Genomic DNA, 15,872 nt, shown 5'->3' with positions numbered 1-15,872 from the left:
TGCGCAACGAAGACCCATCAGTGGCTTTTCTAAAGCCTTCGCTAGGAAGAGGTTAATGAGGAAGTCCGCGGCAGTCAAAGATGTCTGCGGAATGGCTTTGGCCGAAGGCGCCCGAGGGACCGGAAGTCTGAAAGGCGTCTAAAAAGAAAGTTGAAGTACCAAACAAAACAGAGAAAGCAAGAGCCTACTATTGAAAAAAAATAAATTGCCTAGTATTAAAAAGAAGAAACTTATCAAGCTAACGTAACAGTGGTCCTCAAGCTCATTAGACTATCTGTAGAATCTTCTGAGTATAATTCGTTTGTTACATGCACAATCAAGGCAATTTCCTTAATGAGAAACTAAGAAACGATTCTTCTGTATCCCATAAATCGAGGAAAATTCTTCGATGTATCACTGAGATAATTAATTTTTGAATCAAGAAGTTGTCACCTGAATTTAATATCTTCATGATTATAATGATTTCTAGTGAATAGAAAGAAATTTAATTTGAATTACCTTTTTAATCGTTGCGAGAAGAAGAAATCAGGAATGAGTTATTTTGGTTTGTTCGGTAGTTTTAATGTTAATCTAGAAATCTGCACCACGAGTCTCACTCGTTATTATAGGGTCAGAGATATAAATGGTTCCCTTCCTGTCTACTGGTTCCGATTGTCTACGCCCCGATCCCGGCACTAGCGTCCTCGTTTCCAGCGTCAAAGTGACGAGGAGTTCGGCCAGGATACGGGTCGTAGTTCATTCGTCAAGCGGTTCGGCACGATTCTTCGGTGGAATCGGAGTCGATTTTCGAATAAACAAGGCCGGGCACAAGTCCGCGGCTGATTGCTGGCATTGTGCATTGCCGGATTGGGTCCTTCCGTCTTGTTGAGCGCTATTTAACCGAAAAGCAGCCGTTGCCGCGGTTTCCTGGCAAATCGAATCGGATGCTGCTGGGTTGGTCGAACTATTGTCTTCGCGGGACACGCCGCGCGCAGCATGAAGGAGGTCTCGAGTTGAAACTGAGATTTCAAGTATTTCTGACCGATTTATATAGTTTGTGATCCATTATTAATATTATTAAATATTCATGCTGCATTTAAAATAAATTGATCTTGTGATGTCTCCTCTAATGTCATGAGTAAGACATGCTTAGTTAATTATGTATCATTAGTGATTAACTACCTTTTCATTCAATTAATTGCAAGCTCATAATAATATCCAGTTTCTTAGGAAAGAGATCCCAGAATTTAAAAAATTCTCATCTACAAATGGTTAACACTGAAACTACCTCGAATTGAACTAAAAAATGTTCATTCTACAAGTATTCAAATTAAAGTTGCTTTTGCTAGGGATTTTAAATTAAATTTCTGTATTTCTACAGATATGACTACGAGACTCTTCCAATCTCAAGTATTGCTCTTCTATAAAAAATTGGAAATAAGTCACTCTAATTGCTCGGCAGGTTTACTTTGAATTTCTTCCTGTAATATAAACCTTCCACCAGACATCAACAACGGTTCCCAAAAGGCAAGGCCCAGCGGCGTCAAGAGGAAAGCCTGTTCCTCTATTTTCGTCGCGAATGCAGCGCGCCGTGCGCGGACGCGTTCGTCGATCGCCTATTTTCCGCGGCGAGAAAAGCGAATCACGATCCGTCTCGTCGATTTCCTTTCTTCGGTAAACGGCGCGATTGTTCCTTTGACGGCGGCAACGGCGGGACCTCGCGCAGCGTTGCGGAAAAATGGCGGCCACCGGAGGCCGCGTTGCGAAAATACGCGCTCCACGGGCGCCACTTTAAATATTAAACGTCACGCGTGAAGCGGTTACGTGTTACAAGCAACGAGCGATAAATATTTCGACCGTTACATCACGCTTAGCCAGGCCGCATTAATCATTCCCGCCGCTTGATATGAAAATTTCTCGCGATCTATTTTTAACGGGGGAACGCTTCGAGCGCACCGCCCTCGCCCCGGCGTTTTTACGAGCGTTGTAAAGTAGATTAAAAGGAACAATCATTTCGAATCCGCTTAAACGGGATCACGGTATAAAATTGGACAAAACCGATGATATAACGGAATGAGTCACGGCCCGGTAAAAATTCCGCGCGCCGCCGTAAAATCCGCGGGAATAAATGAATCCGCGCGTTGCACTCCGACTGATCCGACGGTGGATTTTTATATTACTTTAGGGCAACGTAAATCTTCGTTATCCTAATGGGAACGGGCAATAGTCTTTTCATTCGAATACGGAAATGCATCGTATATCATCTTTCTAACTGCGTTTCGTCCGTGGATCTTTATCCCTCGTCTCATCGAAGTTTTTAAACGAGATGGACATCTCGATGTGATTTACCACTGTTTTGCATAATTTTTCATCTACTGAGGCTGTTGAGAGCAAACACAAGATTCTGTGGTATGGAGGATATCCGTCTTGTGTACACAGGTCGCAAACGTTTCGGGGATCTTTCAACACCGGAATTTATTTTGTTTTCGCAAAGCTTTACACTTTTGTGGCTTGAAAGTGCTCGCGGGACACGATTGGAAATGTACTAATGTTGAAAGAAGGTAGCTCGAAAAACAATGGAACCATTAGGTCGAGCTTGTTTGCGACTCTCCTCGTGCTTTCCTGGAACTCTCCCAGCCACCCACGTATAAACAGCTTCTTATGATCTTGAGGAAGATCAATGCTTATATCAATCTCCTGCGGGATCACTGGTTTTTCCTTAAAACTTCGAAACTCTAGAGCTCTGAAAGTTCCGAAACCAAAAACTGCTCGTCTAAAAACCATACTCTCGCGTCGTCCTTAGAGAAAGACGATCCGAGCGTCGTCGTCGCATCCTCTCCCCAGCCACCGACGCGTCCTCGAAACGTTATCGCTGCGTGAGCATCTGATGCTTTCGTTCCGCTTCCCGTCGCCGCTGACAAAAGCCAGCAACATCGAACCGGAAAGCAGCAGAAACGCGTAGCCGACTCGGGAATCGAAGCGGCAAGCCACGCGACTCGAGCGCAATGCTCGTTGCCGATGCCATTGCGACGAGAGATCGCAGCCTTAAAGGCTTTCAGCCCCAATTAGGTTCGCATTCAGCGCCGAGTTCCGATCGCGTCTGCCGGAAGTCGGGACCGAAGGAACGGCGGAACGAGGGGAAACCGTAGCACCACTCGACTTTGTCTAGCGGCGCGAGTAAAAGCATCAGAAGCGCTTTCAGCTCCGTCGACTTCGAGATAAGCCACGCATCTCTGTCTCTCCCTCGCCACCCTCTCGCGTTCCCGCTGGCATTCGAAGATTTCGTCGTTTGCGTCGCTGCTTTACTATCGTTCCTTTGGCGAATGAAGCTTCGAAGCGAGCGAGCGGGTATTTTGTAATTTGTGATATGCGAACTGTTTACCAGTGGACTCATCGATGAAGACGTCACAGGCAAGTGATGAGTTTCAAAAAATAAAACAAGCTTCAAACGCATCGCTTGTAGCGATGTTAAACGCACAAAGCGCAGTCTTAATGAGAAATGATGTTTATGTGTGTATCGATTAATCCTTTATCCCAGAACATCGTATCGCAATGATAATCTTAGACTGAATTCAACAAACCAAAATGTTCATTCCGGGTCACACCTGCTCAAACAAAAACTTAGGAATGTGAAAATCCCCAGACGATTCAAAATCGATAATTCTTGCCCTTAGCCCTTTGCACTCGGGTGGTGACTCTCAGTCACCACTTGATTTCCTACAGTGAAGCTATAAAGTTTGATATTTAATATTATACTTCACATAATGCATCAATCTGAGAAATATTGACGTAAAATAGCTTTGTCCGTCAATTCGCGTGAATTTCTCGTCGAGTCAGTTTTACAAAATATCGTCTTCATCTCATCAAATGTTGAAATATTTCTAGTGAAAAGCTTCGGAGTGCAAAGGGTTAATGTTTACACCAGCAAAGTATGCATAGGAACATTTCCAAAATCCCTAAGTAGAATACGGTACTCTCCTTACGCGTACGTATCGTAATTACAGATGATAATTATGTAAACAGAGTAGGAGAAGCCGCCACACAAGACAAACATCGTGAAAAGGGTGCAGAAGAGAATGAAGTCGCGCGTAAAGAGGTTCTTTCTCCGCGCGCCTTTAATTTTCCAACACAATCGAGAAAGAGTGGAGGCGGCGAGCGCGGGGCGAGGAACAGGGGATCGGAAGCTCGCGACTACGTGAATGGAAACGCCGTCGCGGCGATGCACGCGGCGATTCCCCTCTTCCGGCGACGATGGAAAAAAGCTTTCCGGTCTCTAATTTCCGGATACGCGTGTGTCCCCGCAGACATCGCGACGAGACGGCGCTCGCTCTTTATTCTAGCTCCTCGGGGGGACTGATGAACATTCTTCAATTTGAATCAGGCAGATTTGTACCGTCGCGGTTACGTGGACTGAATGTGTGCCTTCTTTTAATATGGAACAAAGGGAATACACACTGAGGAACATATTGTAGTTCGGGCGGGAAGAATTGTGGAATTTTTCTACGGCGGTTTGTCGTGTAACTGGATTGCGGGAGTACAGACCGCTGAGTGGAAAGTTGAGTGAAGTTCAATTTTCTTCGCGAATAGCTTCAGTTCGATAATGGAGAACCGGAGGTTTTCGAATTGTGGTTTCCGACTGAGAGTTTTTTGGGAAGTTTTGAGATTTTCTACTGTGGTTCGGAGCAATAAAATGGTAGCGCTTTGACAGGAGAATTATGGTTTCTATGAATGGTTCTGTATGATTCTGTTATTCGAACTAGAGAATCTTTAGCGAGGGAGCTATTTTTATCTCAGTTTCAGTGGACCAGTCCGCGGGACTCAATTATCCAGAAAAATCCCCGATCTAATCGCGCATATTCACGGGAATATCGAATACGCTGAACGGTTCGTTCCACGTTCCTCGAAATATCGTCGAACTCTTATTAGGATAAAGAAACTTCTCTCCGTTTCCAATTTCCATGAATCATCTTATAAGAAAGAATATCTGCATAAACCTCCGACATCCGGGGATATATCGAAATTTCACATAAATTCCCGCTCGGATCGCGGGGATGGATTCAACTTAACGGTATCCCCGTTACTCCGTTGCTCGCGAAAAACCGAGGAAAAAAGATTAACGGCGCTGTATCGCGAATTAGGTTCGAATCACGCCCTCTCTAGCCGCTCGGCATTTCACGCCCGAAGCTTCTTCTGTGATTTAGTATCGAGTTTCTTGCTGCTTCCGGCTTCTGCTCCCGTTCGATAAAGGACACGGGACGTTTTTGTTACAGTCTATTTGTTTCCCGAGCCTCGCCTCGACTCGGATTAATCCTTACGTCGACAGTCAGCGTGTCCCCGTTTATGCAAATGTTAGTGTCAGGATATATTCGAACTAAAAATCGAGAATAGAATGAACTGCGCATCGAATGTCCGTGGATCTAGCGTTAACGCGTTGAACGCCGCACGATTTCATAGAGCAAAGTACACAAAATGGAGAAAACACGATATTAAATCAATCGACTGAATTGGATTATTATCATTGTACGTTCATCAAACTGAATGTCGCCGCAATGGGTAGCATTATTTATAATATAGAAATGTTTGCGAATAATCGTCGTTTAATTGAGAGAACCATAGTAATTCAATTCGCATGGCATTCAACGTGTTAAGGAATTAACGATCGAGGAGATCATCAGAAATTCTTAGTAACCCGCCGAAGAGAAGAATCCACTTTCGCCGAACGAACTAGAATGCGTGAAAATCGATGGAAAATATAATCGGACAGTTTAAGGCCGCCGCGACGCGTTCGATCGAAGTTCACCCCGCCTACACTTGGCAGCAGCCACGCTGATACCGTATTCCAATGTTATTCTGACCTTTGTTTTCCTCGCCGATGGAATTTGCTTCGGGTTCAGTCATAAATAGATCGGTTTTATGCATTTATACGATGCACCGATGGCCGCGAATCCCTTCCACCGAAGAGTTCAATAAAATTTATCGGCAGACTTCACATTATCCGGAGCGCGATGATAAAGCGATTCGATCGCTTCTCGGTTTCGGCTCTCTCGAATGATCTACGGAAGATTTCGAATTGATCGTCGGTGGCTCTCGGTACCTTCAATTTACCCTTGGCAAAGTCAATCTTCCTCCTTGAGCTAACTTCACGATATTACAAGTATTCGCTGTGATTAACTCTTTGTTTACTGTTAATAGACTTCTCGGTATCTGCGCCGAAAAGAAGTTTAATAAGCCTCGGAAGTTGGTAACTCGTGCAATCTAAGAAGCCTCGGTAGCTTATTAATCGCAATTGCTATTCCTAAGAATTAATTAAGAATCCACTCGTTAATTGTTACACATTGAAATATCTAAAATGTTCCAACGTCTTCATTTAATGCTTCTCAATCTCCAGTTATCAAATTCGACAAAAATTCTACTTATATCTCTAGAATCTCACTACGAAGCTACAATTATCTACGAATCTATATGATCGTTTGAAAAACGATTAGCGTTCGTTGAATCGGTGTCAAGGTCGTCGAGGAATCAAACGATACCCACTAAATATCGTTATCCCCGCGGCGGCCATTCGAAATTATTTCTAGACAGTACCTGTGCCAGAGCTGAGCCCCATTCATCGGATCAGCCCTCACGTCCGCGCCTCGCCTAGAACAGAGAACGGCGTTTCTGTTAATTAGTACACCGTCCGCGCGAGTAATTAAGGGAAATGCAGTCGGGGCGATAGAAAGTGCGGTGCCGCGTCGCGCGTTGCGCCATATCCAATTTCGAAGTCGGCATTATCTCCTCGCTCTTTATTCGACCACTCCCACTACGCCCACCTCAACGCCGAGGAATTAAAGTGACTGGTACAATACGGACTAGGGGATTCGTAACAACGCGTCGTGGCACGATAACGAACGCGTGAAGCTATACGCAAGTCCTCGGATCGAATTAATTGTTTCTCGGCACTTTGTTCTATGGTGCTATGTATTGAAAATTTAATAGAACTTATTTCTAATGTTACTAGCTATCGCAAAATGTGAATACATAAGTAAATTTGTTCGAAAAGAAATCATAGGATTAAATCGGTAAATTTATGAAAATGAATTGAATTTGAGGGGCTAGAATTTAAATACAAGCAGAGTAGGGAATAGCAGAATAGTATATGGTTAGATATTTATAGTGTCACCTTGTATATATAGGAATATATAGAGTTATTTGGAATTGTAAATTATTTGGAATATTTTTATTTTTAGTACTGAGACAGTTTCTACAGAACATTTTTGTAATTGTAGATTATTTGGAATATTTTTATTTTTAGCAAGTACTGAGACAATTGCTACAGAACATTTTTGTAATTGTAGATTATTTAGAATATTTCTATTATTTTTAGTGAGTACTGAGACAGTTTCTACAGAACATTTTTGTAATTGTAGATTATTTAGAATATTTTTATTATTTTTAGTGAGTACTGAGACAGTTTCTACAGAACAGTAGTTGCTTCAGAACGTAAATCTTACAGAGTGGAGCTTAGAACATTAGAAACTATGATTTTACAACTATAATGTTGGTAAAATGTCTCATATTTCTGAATTAAATTCAAACAGAAATTTCACTCCCTTGAACTGTACTATCTCTCAATTCACGTACATTTATTTACACGTCACAATCCAAACGCCGGATTGAACAGTGAAACAGGATTTCAGCCAATCAACGGAAACGTTATCATATTACTGCTTCTTCGAAGCAAATATTTCCTCCCGCAAAAATTTCCTTTAATCTTCGTCTCAGGCTCGCGATAGGGGAATTCGTTCGTCCAGACAAGGCCGAACCGCAGCCGAAAAAATCAAGGTAAATGAAGACGGAGCGGAAAAGGAGGCGCAGTGTTTCCCCGCGGCAAATAAAGTTCGTTCTCCGGTGAACTCCCAATTTGCGGTGTGTCGGTGTGCGACGGTGGTCGGCCGAAAGGCGGGACACGCTTCCTTTTTTTATAGAAACGTCGACCAGGTTTGGCCACCTACAAACTCGGTTTTTCTATTTATGCGCTCTCCGGAGTGTACTCTAAAAATGCTCTTAAGGGCCGTCGCCTCCGACAGGAAGCTACACACGCGACGCGACCTCCGCGACGCGAGGCTAAATAGAAACCTTCTCCGCCCTGTCCCTCTGTAATCACGGTCGCGAAAGATTTTAACCCTCTATAGGTACATGTCACTTCGAAGTAGCATATCAGTATATTGTCGTCTTGTTGATTTATTTCATTTTTCACTCAAAGTGGCGAATAAAATAAAGTAATCGGTTAATTTAAACTTTTGCACGCTCAGACGTGGAAGTTTAACGTCATTGTAACATGATAGTTACAAAATATATTTGATGAAATTATTGAAACTATTAACTACATTGTTCATTCGTATTCATTTGCGGATATCTATTAACTTTGTACTGGATAGATTCTGTTATAATCGCGAAAAAAAATTCTCATCACTGTGTATCACTTTGTTCTTTTATATTATACGAGTATGAGGGATAATCGTGGTTGGATTCGATTTTACTGGCGCTTCCATCGGTAGCAAAAACGGTGGACACCTTGTAGATCAGCGTGGTACAGATGTCTTCGATCTCCTTCTGTCAGGTGCTCCATAATGGTGAGCATATATACGACACTTTGCTCGACGCTTAGCTCGGATGCTCTGTAGCAGCCAACGGGACAATAAGGGAACTTCGGGGACAACTTGTGCTCCCGGGTCACCGGCTAGCAAACTAGGGGACTGCGCCTTTGGAACTCGCCACCCTGGTCCTGATAATCTCAACTATCGAGGATTCCATTCAATTCGGTCCCCTTAGCTCGTGGATTCCGTTCGTCGATCGTGATAGGAATATCAATTCGGAGATCACCATTATTGCCTTTCTTGTTATTCTTATTGCTTGTAGCTTGGTCTTGTCGTTTTGGGTTTCTCGGGGTTTGCACGTGTTTGACGATTTTTGATACAAATATGAATTGGAAGATTATCATTATTGCCTTTCTTGTTATTCTTATTGCTTGTAGCTTGGTCTTGTCGTTTTGGGTTTCTCGGGGTTTGCACGTGTTTAACTCTAGCTTCAACATGTTTTCCATCATTCATCTGCACTTACTCATTCATGAAGTAGATTAGACTGTTAACTAACACAATATAACAATCGAAATACGGATTACGAAGATTACAATTATACTGTTCAAACTATTTAATTCCATTTCTCTTATTACCAGCTTATAAATGAACGAAATGTTCGAACCCTTTCTAATTTTCTTGTGCAGAAATAGGAAAGCGTCAGTTTCTGAATTGAACCTTTAACCCTTCGCAGTCAATAGACTCTCAGTCACCGACTGTTTGACACAGTAAAATGATAAAGTGTATAATGCATCGATACGTGTCTCGTTCTTCAATTTAGATGCGATTTCTCGTCAAGACAGTTCGAAAAGATGTCAGTACCTCATTAGAAAATGTTGAGTATTTCCACTGAAAAGCTTCTGGAGTGCAGACGATTACCAATGAATGAAATTAGCTTAACAGGAAGTTGTGAACACTCGGACTGGCATGGTGCATCGCGCCATCGGTAACGCGATATAAAAGAAAATAACCGGGCCACACTGCGGCAGGAAGTTCCTAGCGACGAAAGCCTTTCCCGATGATTGCGAGTTTGAACGATTCCAGGCAGGCTGGTAAGTCTTACACGTTCCTGGATGGTCCGCAGCTGTTGTTGAACTCTCTCGCCGCGTGCGGCCACGTGAAGCCCCCGTGTTGCATCCAACGATCTACCCCATGACACGTTTACGAGCTACCGGCGAATCGGTCGTTACATCCGGCCGCGGTTACCGTCTACGAAATTAGCGGCCTCGTTTCACGCCCGGCGTTTTCAAGTTCGGCGAATTGTGTCAATGCCGGTCGGGCGGCCCGCTCTCGCGATCAAATTGCCGCGGCAAAGCGGAGGGAACGCGGGATTCAACGGAATATTGCTTCCCCGTTACGGACCCCAATTTACCCTTCAACCTTCCGCCTGATTGGAATTGAAAAGTTAATCTTCGCGTACAGTGAACCTTTCACCCGCGAATTATTCAGTGATCATCGGCGGGTATTCTCTCTGCTGTATCGATTAGAGTTTCGGAGGAGAAGAGAAAATAATGGTGATTGGGAAATGATTGGATATTTTCATTAGTACCTATTTTATCGCGAAGGAAAACTGTCGCGCATATGGGAAACAATTGAAGGGACAGTGAATGGGAATAGATTATTCAATAATTATCAACAAGTAATTTTATCTTAATTCATAGATTCGTAGAAAAGTAATGTTGACGTTTTGAAAATGATTGAGTATTATTGATATTTCCTTTAGAATATTGAAAGTTAATAGTAACTCTATTTCATTGTCAGTATTCCTATCAACCTTTGTTTCTGAAAAACACAAAACTTCGGAGGGTAGAATACCTCTCGCCTTAATTCCAAGCAGCTTCGCGACTCGTTAGGCAGAAAGACGCCTGAAGAAGAAGAACCAATGAAGAGTAATTCCCCATGAAAAGGAATTCCACGATGAGAAGGTCGAAAATTCATTAGCTGGCAAGGTGAATCGAAAGAAGAATAGCGGGGAAGGGTAGAAAAGAATATTCTCCGCCGTGATCGATTAAAACGAAGTAACTTCGTCCACAGTTCACATGACTCAATTAGCTTAATGAAACGGGGGCGGGGCGGTGGTCGTTCCCTTAAAAAACGAGTCCCGAAGGTCGGTCTATCCGTCAACGCGTTAGCCCGCCGCAGATGCGTCTCCGTCTCGGCGACGGGGAGCCGCGGAACGGATAAAGGAAATTGGAGCAGCGAATTCCGGCGGACGGGGCACAAAAGCCGAAAGCCTTCGAACCTGCCGCGCGATCGGCGGGGGTGGATCGAGGCGTCGCGCAACGATCGATTGTGCTCGGATAATCCGACGCGTTTCGCCGTGTTACGCAATCGAAATCAATTAACGAAATTCTCGTCCGACAATAAACGCCGACCCAGAATTCAGCTGTAGGCCTCCGGCTGCAACAATTTCGTCACAAAAGCTGTTTCATGTTCGCGAAAATTGAAATTATAACGCCGGCGACTGAACGTCCGTTGTCGAAGCTCAGCTTTTACCGCGATTGTTTGGCCAACGGACAATACGGGGACCGAGGTGAATCCGGCTGTTTTCCGATTGATAATGGGAAGTAAAAATACTTGGGCATTAACGAAGAATTCACAATCAGTTCCCGTTGTACACTTTGTATATATAATACTATTAAATTGAACTGCATTACAATCTAAACTCGACCGTACGCGATTAACCCCTTGACCTGTGATTTCTTTCTCAACTCTGATCGATACGGCTACTTTGTCATTAACACTAGGTGCACGGAACGAGTCAAATTGACGCATATTGGATTTTAGAAATATTCACACTGACATGTACCACAATTACCTACTATCGAATCTCCAGTTTCCACAATCTAAATAAACGAGCATCAATTCTTTCAGGAATAATAGAATGAAGTGTACAATAAATGCCCGTAAACCTAGTGTTAATGATTTATTGGAAAAAGAGAAAAAATAAGCATATGTTACGCCTATATTTCCTTTCAAGTGTAATAGTTGATTAGAGAGGAATAATATTTACTCTAAATTCGAATGAACTAAGTAATATATTTATTGAATCATACTGAAAATCTTCACCAGTCTCTATCGCGCAGTTAAAATCATGTCAACGCGTTGACTGCCAAATAAACACTCACTGAACCTCTCATACAAGCGGAGCAGTTTTCTGAATAGAACGGAAAGCAAAAAGTCAAGATTCTTCGTAACAATTGTCCTACTGTCACTTCTATATTTATTACATCTAACAAAATTCGGTTCCTCCGATACGCCACCGAGAAAATTCATCATCAAGTTGATGTATAAAACACTGTCACCCGAATTCAGGTAACGTAGCAAAGTGTTAAAGCGATTTACGCTGCAACGTGCAGCGAATAAAGTATTTCCAGTGCAAGAACCTATCACAATTGAATAATCCGAAATAAATGTTCCTTCGAGACGATTCGAGTAACAGGCAGCTGAAATTCGCGCGTCTATCGGTAAGACTCGCGGGAAAAGAAGATTGAACGAGCGCATCGAGAAAAACACGACGAACGGCTGGATGTTCGTTTCGAAAGCGTAGCTCCGGGCAATCGGGCTCCGGAGGAGCACTCGAAGAACAACGGCCGGCGTTCCGCGCCCCCAAGACGCATTGTTAAGACCGCGGAGAACTTGAAAAAGTGCTTGCCGTGAAAACACTGTCTCGCCGCGGTGTCCGTAGTTTAAGCTCGCCGGGGCAAAGCGTTCCAACGGAGAAGAATGGGAAACCGTTCCCGGCGCGCGTTCGCGCCACCGTTTCAAGCTGAACGAGCCCCGGCTTGGTTCATTCCCTCTGAAAACTAATTACTTCCTGGATTTGCGCGCGGCGACACTCGCACAATGCCACTCTTTCTTCATTTGCGTTGCGTGCGCCGAGCAGCGAGACAGAGGAGACTAATTTACTGTCGGCGGCTTACTTCTCTCGCGAAGTTTAAAAAGAGACGTTAAACAGCGTGCGATCGTGTAAACGACGATAACGGCGCGATACGCATCGACAACGGAAGGAGACTAATTTATCGGTAGTTTGATATCAGCGTGAACAGAGTGAATTATAAACACCGTGTAACGATCACTAAAACCGAGTAATTATATTGACATTTTGAAATCCCTATATAGAAACTCCAAGTGCCTCTTGAAACTTTTATTGATACAGAATCCAGTGTGCGTTAAACCAATTTCTTTACTAATTTCTTACAGGAACATCTGTTATCTTTTTAACGCGAACTACCGAGCATTTAATACGATTAATATGTAATCTCTATAAAAATTGTAATAATTGATTATTGTCAATTTCTTCAGACATTCATTATAGTATTCAAGGGAAACTACTTTGAAGATCACTTCGAACATTCAATGCTTTTAAGATATCAATAATTACGAAATAAAAAGATCATAACCATTTTGACTGATACGTAGTTCTAGTGTTAATGACTGCAGAAGGGAACCAGGGATGGGCCATTTTGACTAAAAATATTGTATTAGGAACCAATTATCCTCACAGAACATAGAGTAAATATTCGAACAATATGTAAATGGCAAAGATATTGTTCGCTTAAAACTTATCGTAATTGTAGACGGTTCGCCCTTTTGCGTGTCGATACTTGGGGGCCTGGACTATCTCTCAGGCCCATTGACTAATTTATGACCAAAGGGACCACCATAACCTCGGTCACGTACGCCCTCGTCTGAAGAGTTTTCGTTTTTAGAAAAGCAGCTGAGGAAAAGCAGTTAGTCGCCGTTCCTCGTTAGAGGCACATCGCGTAATAAATATATTTAACCTGACTACGGACTTAGTTTTTATTTTAGTAGCCCTACATAATAAACTTCAATCGAGCATCAGAAATATCAACCGCTGTATCCATCGTAACACTACGAATTCTCGTTCAATGTCCCCGTGTAATCGCATAAACGACAGAAATGGCGAATGGAACACCGTCGGTACAGGCCGGAGTGTTATTGCAAGCCCGTAAACGTCCGAGCAACATTTCCCTGCGACGCGAAACAAGCGTACGCACGGGTCCGGCAGTCGGGCCGCGGTAATTCCGTCGGGGAGAATTTTTTATCGGCGGCGTATCGATGATCCCACGAAAGTAAATTGGCCAGCTGCGCGCGAAAGGAGGTTCGCCGGTTCGCCGAACATCTCCGGCGGGGCAATAAAGCTCGTTGGGGCCGCGGCGAGTGTTATTGGACGAGCGTAAAAGCCCGCCTTGTACAGACAACTCGACATCTTCGCCTCCTTTCTTCTTTATTTACTCCCCTTTACGACTCGAAAATAAAATAAACGGCAACGCAAAATTGACTCGCCTCGCCTCGCCCCCGAGGAGATCACCCTATCTTTTTATTCGATTCGCCGGGCCACGTTGATCACCGGAACGCGATCGTGCAACCGGTGCAAACGATTCGAATGTACACAACGATAAAACGGAAGAACGGAGGGAAAAAAATTCAACCGGTCGGCGGTACGGTAAACAGTTTACGTTCCCCTCGATCGGAACGGCTGATCGATCGCTCGGGGAGGACGGCTGTTTATCGATGGACCGTGGATCTTTGCGCGAATTCGGATTTTTAAGAACGTATTCGGAGAAACGGAGTTACCGCGGGGAATAGTTGTTTGTGATAAATACTATAAATGTACCATATTTCGGGCGGATTTATATGTTCTCGCATTACGTGCGATATATCGCGCTTTCAAATGTTCGTTCAAATGTTCGTCGAAATCCGCGGTTGTTCGTCGATAGACTGGATCTTTATACGAATTCAGACTTTTAATGTAATCTGAACAATGGAATTACGATAGAATAGTTGTTTGTAGTAAATACTATAAATGTACCATATTTCGGGCGGGTTTATATGTTCTCGCATTACGTGCAACACATTGCGCTTTCAAATATTCACGAATGCAATAGAAATTAGCGATCGTTCCTCGATAGATTAAATCTATATACGAATTCAGATTTTTAATGTAAACAATGGAATTACGATGGAGAATAGTTGTTTGTCATAAATACTATTGTACTATATCTTCGACAATTTTTATACCGTCGCATTACAAGCAATCTGTTGCAATTTCATTTCTCGCGAACATAAGTTTTCAAGAACCTAACGGGAGCAACAGAACTAATAGAAAATTGTTCCTCTAAAACGAAACAATATACACTATACACTTTCCCGTATTACGTGCAATCTGTTGCACGAATTTCCCATAGAAGCACGTAGATTCAGCTGTTTATCGATATTCAAGCGAGACGATCGAGCCCGGCTCTAAATCTGTCGAAAACCGATCTCGTTCCTGTCGAGACGACAATTCGGAATTGTTCCTCCGTGAAATTGATTTTTTCCCGCCCAGCCACGGTATCGCGGGATCGCACCGGTCCGGCCATGGAGGTTTCTTGGTTCAGAACCTGCCCGCTTGCCTTTATCGACGCGCCTTATCCCCTATTTCGCGAGGGATGCAACCGATCGGGCCAACGGCGAGTGCGCCCGATCGAATCATTCTAATTCCGGCTTCAACGCTCCCCGAAGTCTGAACGGAATCAGTTACCGCCGGCTAATCTTGATTAGACCGCGCGATCGTAATCCGCCGTCTGGGACGGTGCAATTTCGCCAATTGGATCGCGAGCGCATGAACGCGGCATCTGATAACCTCGCCCGCGAGCGCGTGGGCGAATTTAATTATTAAAGTGCGAATTTTACGCTTTTATAAGTATCGCCGGCGCGCGGGGCATAATGATAATGACACGGTTTAATCTTTCCACGTTGAAATCCGAGTTTCTATGGACAGCAGTTCGCTGAATTGGCTCGGCGTCGGTGTTCGATCGGTGACGCAAAGTTATCTGTGATTACGTTATTAAGTGGATAAACTGTTGGAATTCGTACGATTTGAAGTTTAACGAAAACTCAATGGCGACCGTGAATGGAAATTTAATCAAGCATTTAATACATATTTAGCTGTACGAAACCTGTTGAAACGAATCAGGCTCTGTGTAATCGTTCTCTGTATAGAGTATTATGGACATATATCGTTTTAACGTGAGAGTCATTGGGGCCACGAGTTACTGAAATTTACTCAACTAAACGACGATTATCTGGAAACTTCTGTATATGAATAATGGGAGAAAAAACGGTAGCAATTAGCAAGATAAACGTGTAACAATGGTACAACTCAGTTAACTCGACGTTCGATTTGTTGCATTTTCTGTATTTTGTTTTGAAACCGTTCGTTATTCGACTTGTTGATCCCTTGTCCTATATTTTCCACAACTTGATAAA

At 43.4% G+C, this 15,872-nt stretch overlaps 1 protein-coding gene across 6 annotated transcripts in view; it reads right to left on the bottom strand.

Annotated features, from left to right (window-relative positions):
* Positions 1-15,872, bottom strand: part of Trpgamma (Transient receptor potential cation channel gamma) — a 208,840-nt gene that overhangs the window by 153,533 nt on the left and 39,435 nt on the right. For 5 of the 6 annotated variants that reach the window (XM_076368223.1, XM_076368222.1, XM_076368225.1 and 2 more), the window contains exon 2: positions 6,565-6,618. The exons of the other annotated variant lie outside the window; for it this stretch is intronic. In XM_076368223.1, coding sequence (XP_076224338.1) covers positions 6,565-6,590 — 26 coding nt within the window. In that variant the 5' untranslated portion in view covers positions 6,591-6,618. The remainder of the gene's footprint in view (positions 1-6,564; positions 6,619-15,872) is intronic. 6 annotated transcript variants of the gene reach the window in all.

The sequence above is a fragment of the Nomia melanderi genome, chromosome 6 (genome assembly GCF_051020985.1).
Source record: "Nomia melanderi isolate GNS246 chromosome 6, iyNomMela1, whole genome shotgun sequence".
In the NCBI taxonomy this organism is placed as follows: domain Eukaryota; kingdom Metazoa; phylum Arthropoda; class Insecta; order Hymenoptera; family Halictidae; genus Nomia; species Nomia melanderi.
Note: the sequence above shows the minus strand (reverse complement) of the source record. Positions and strands in the feature narration are given on the sequence as shown.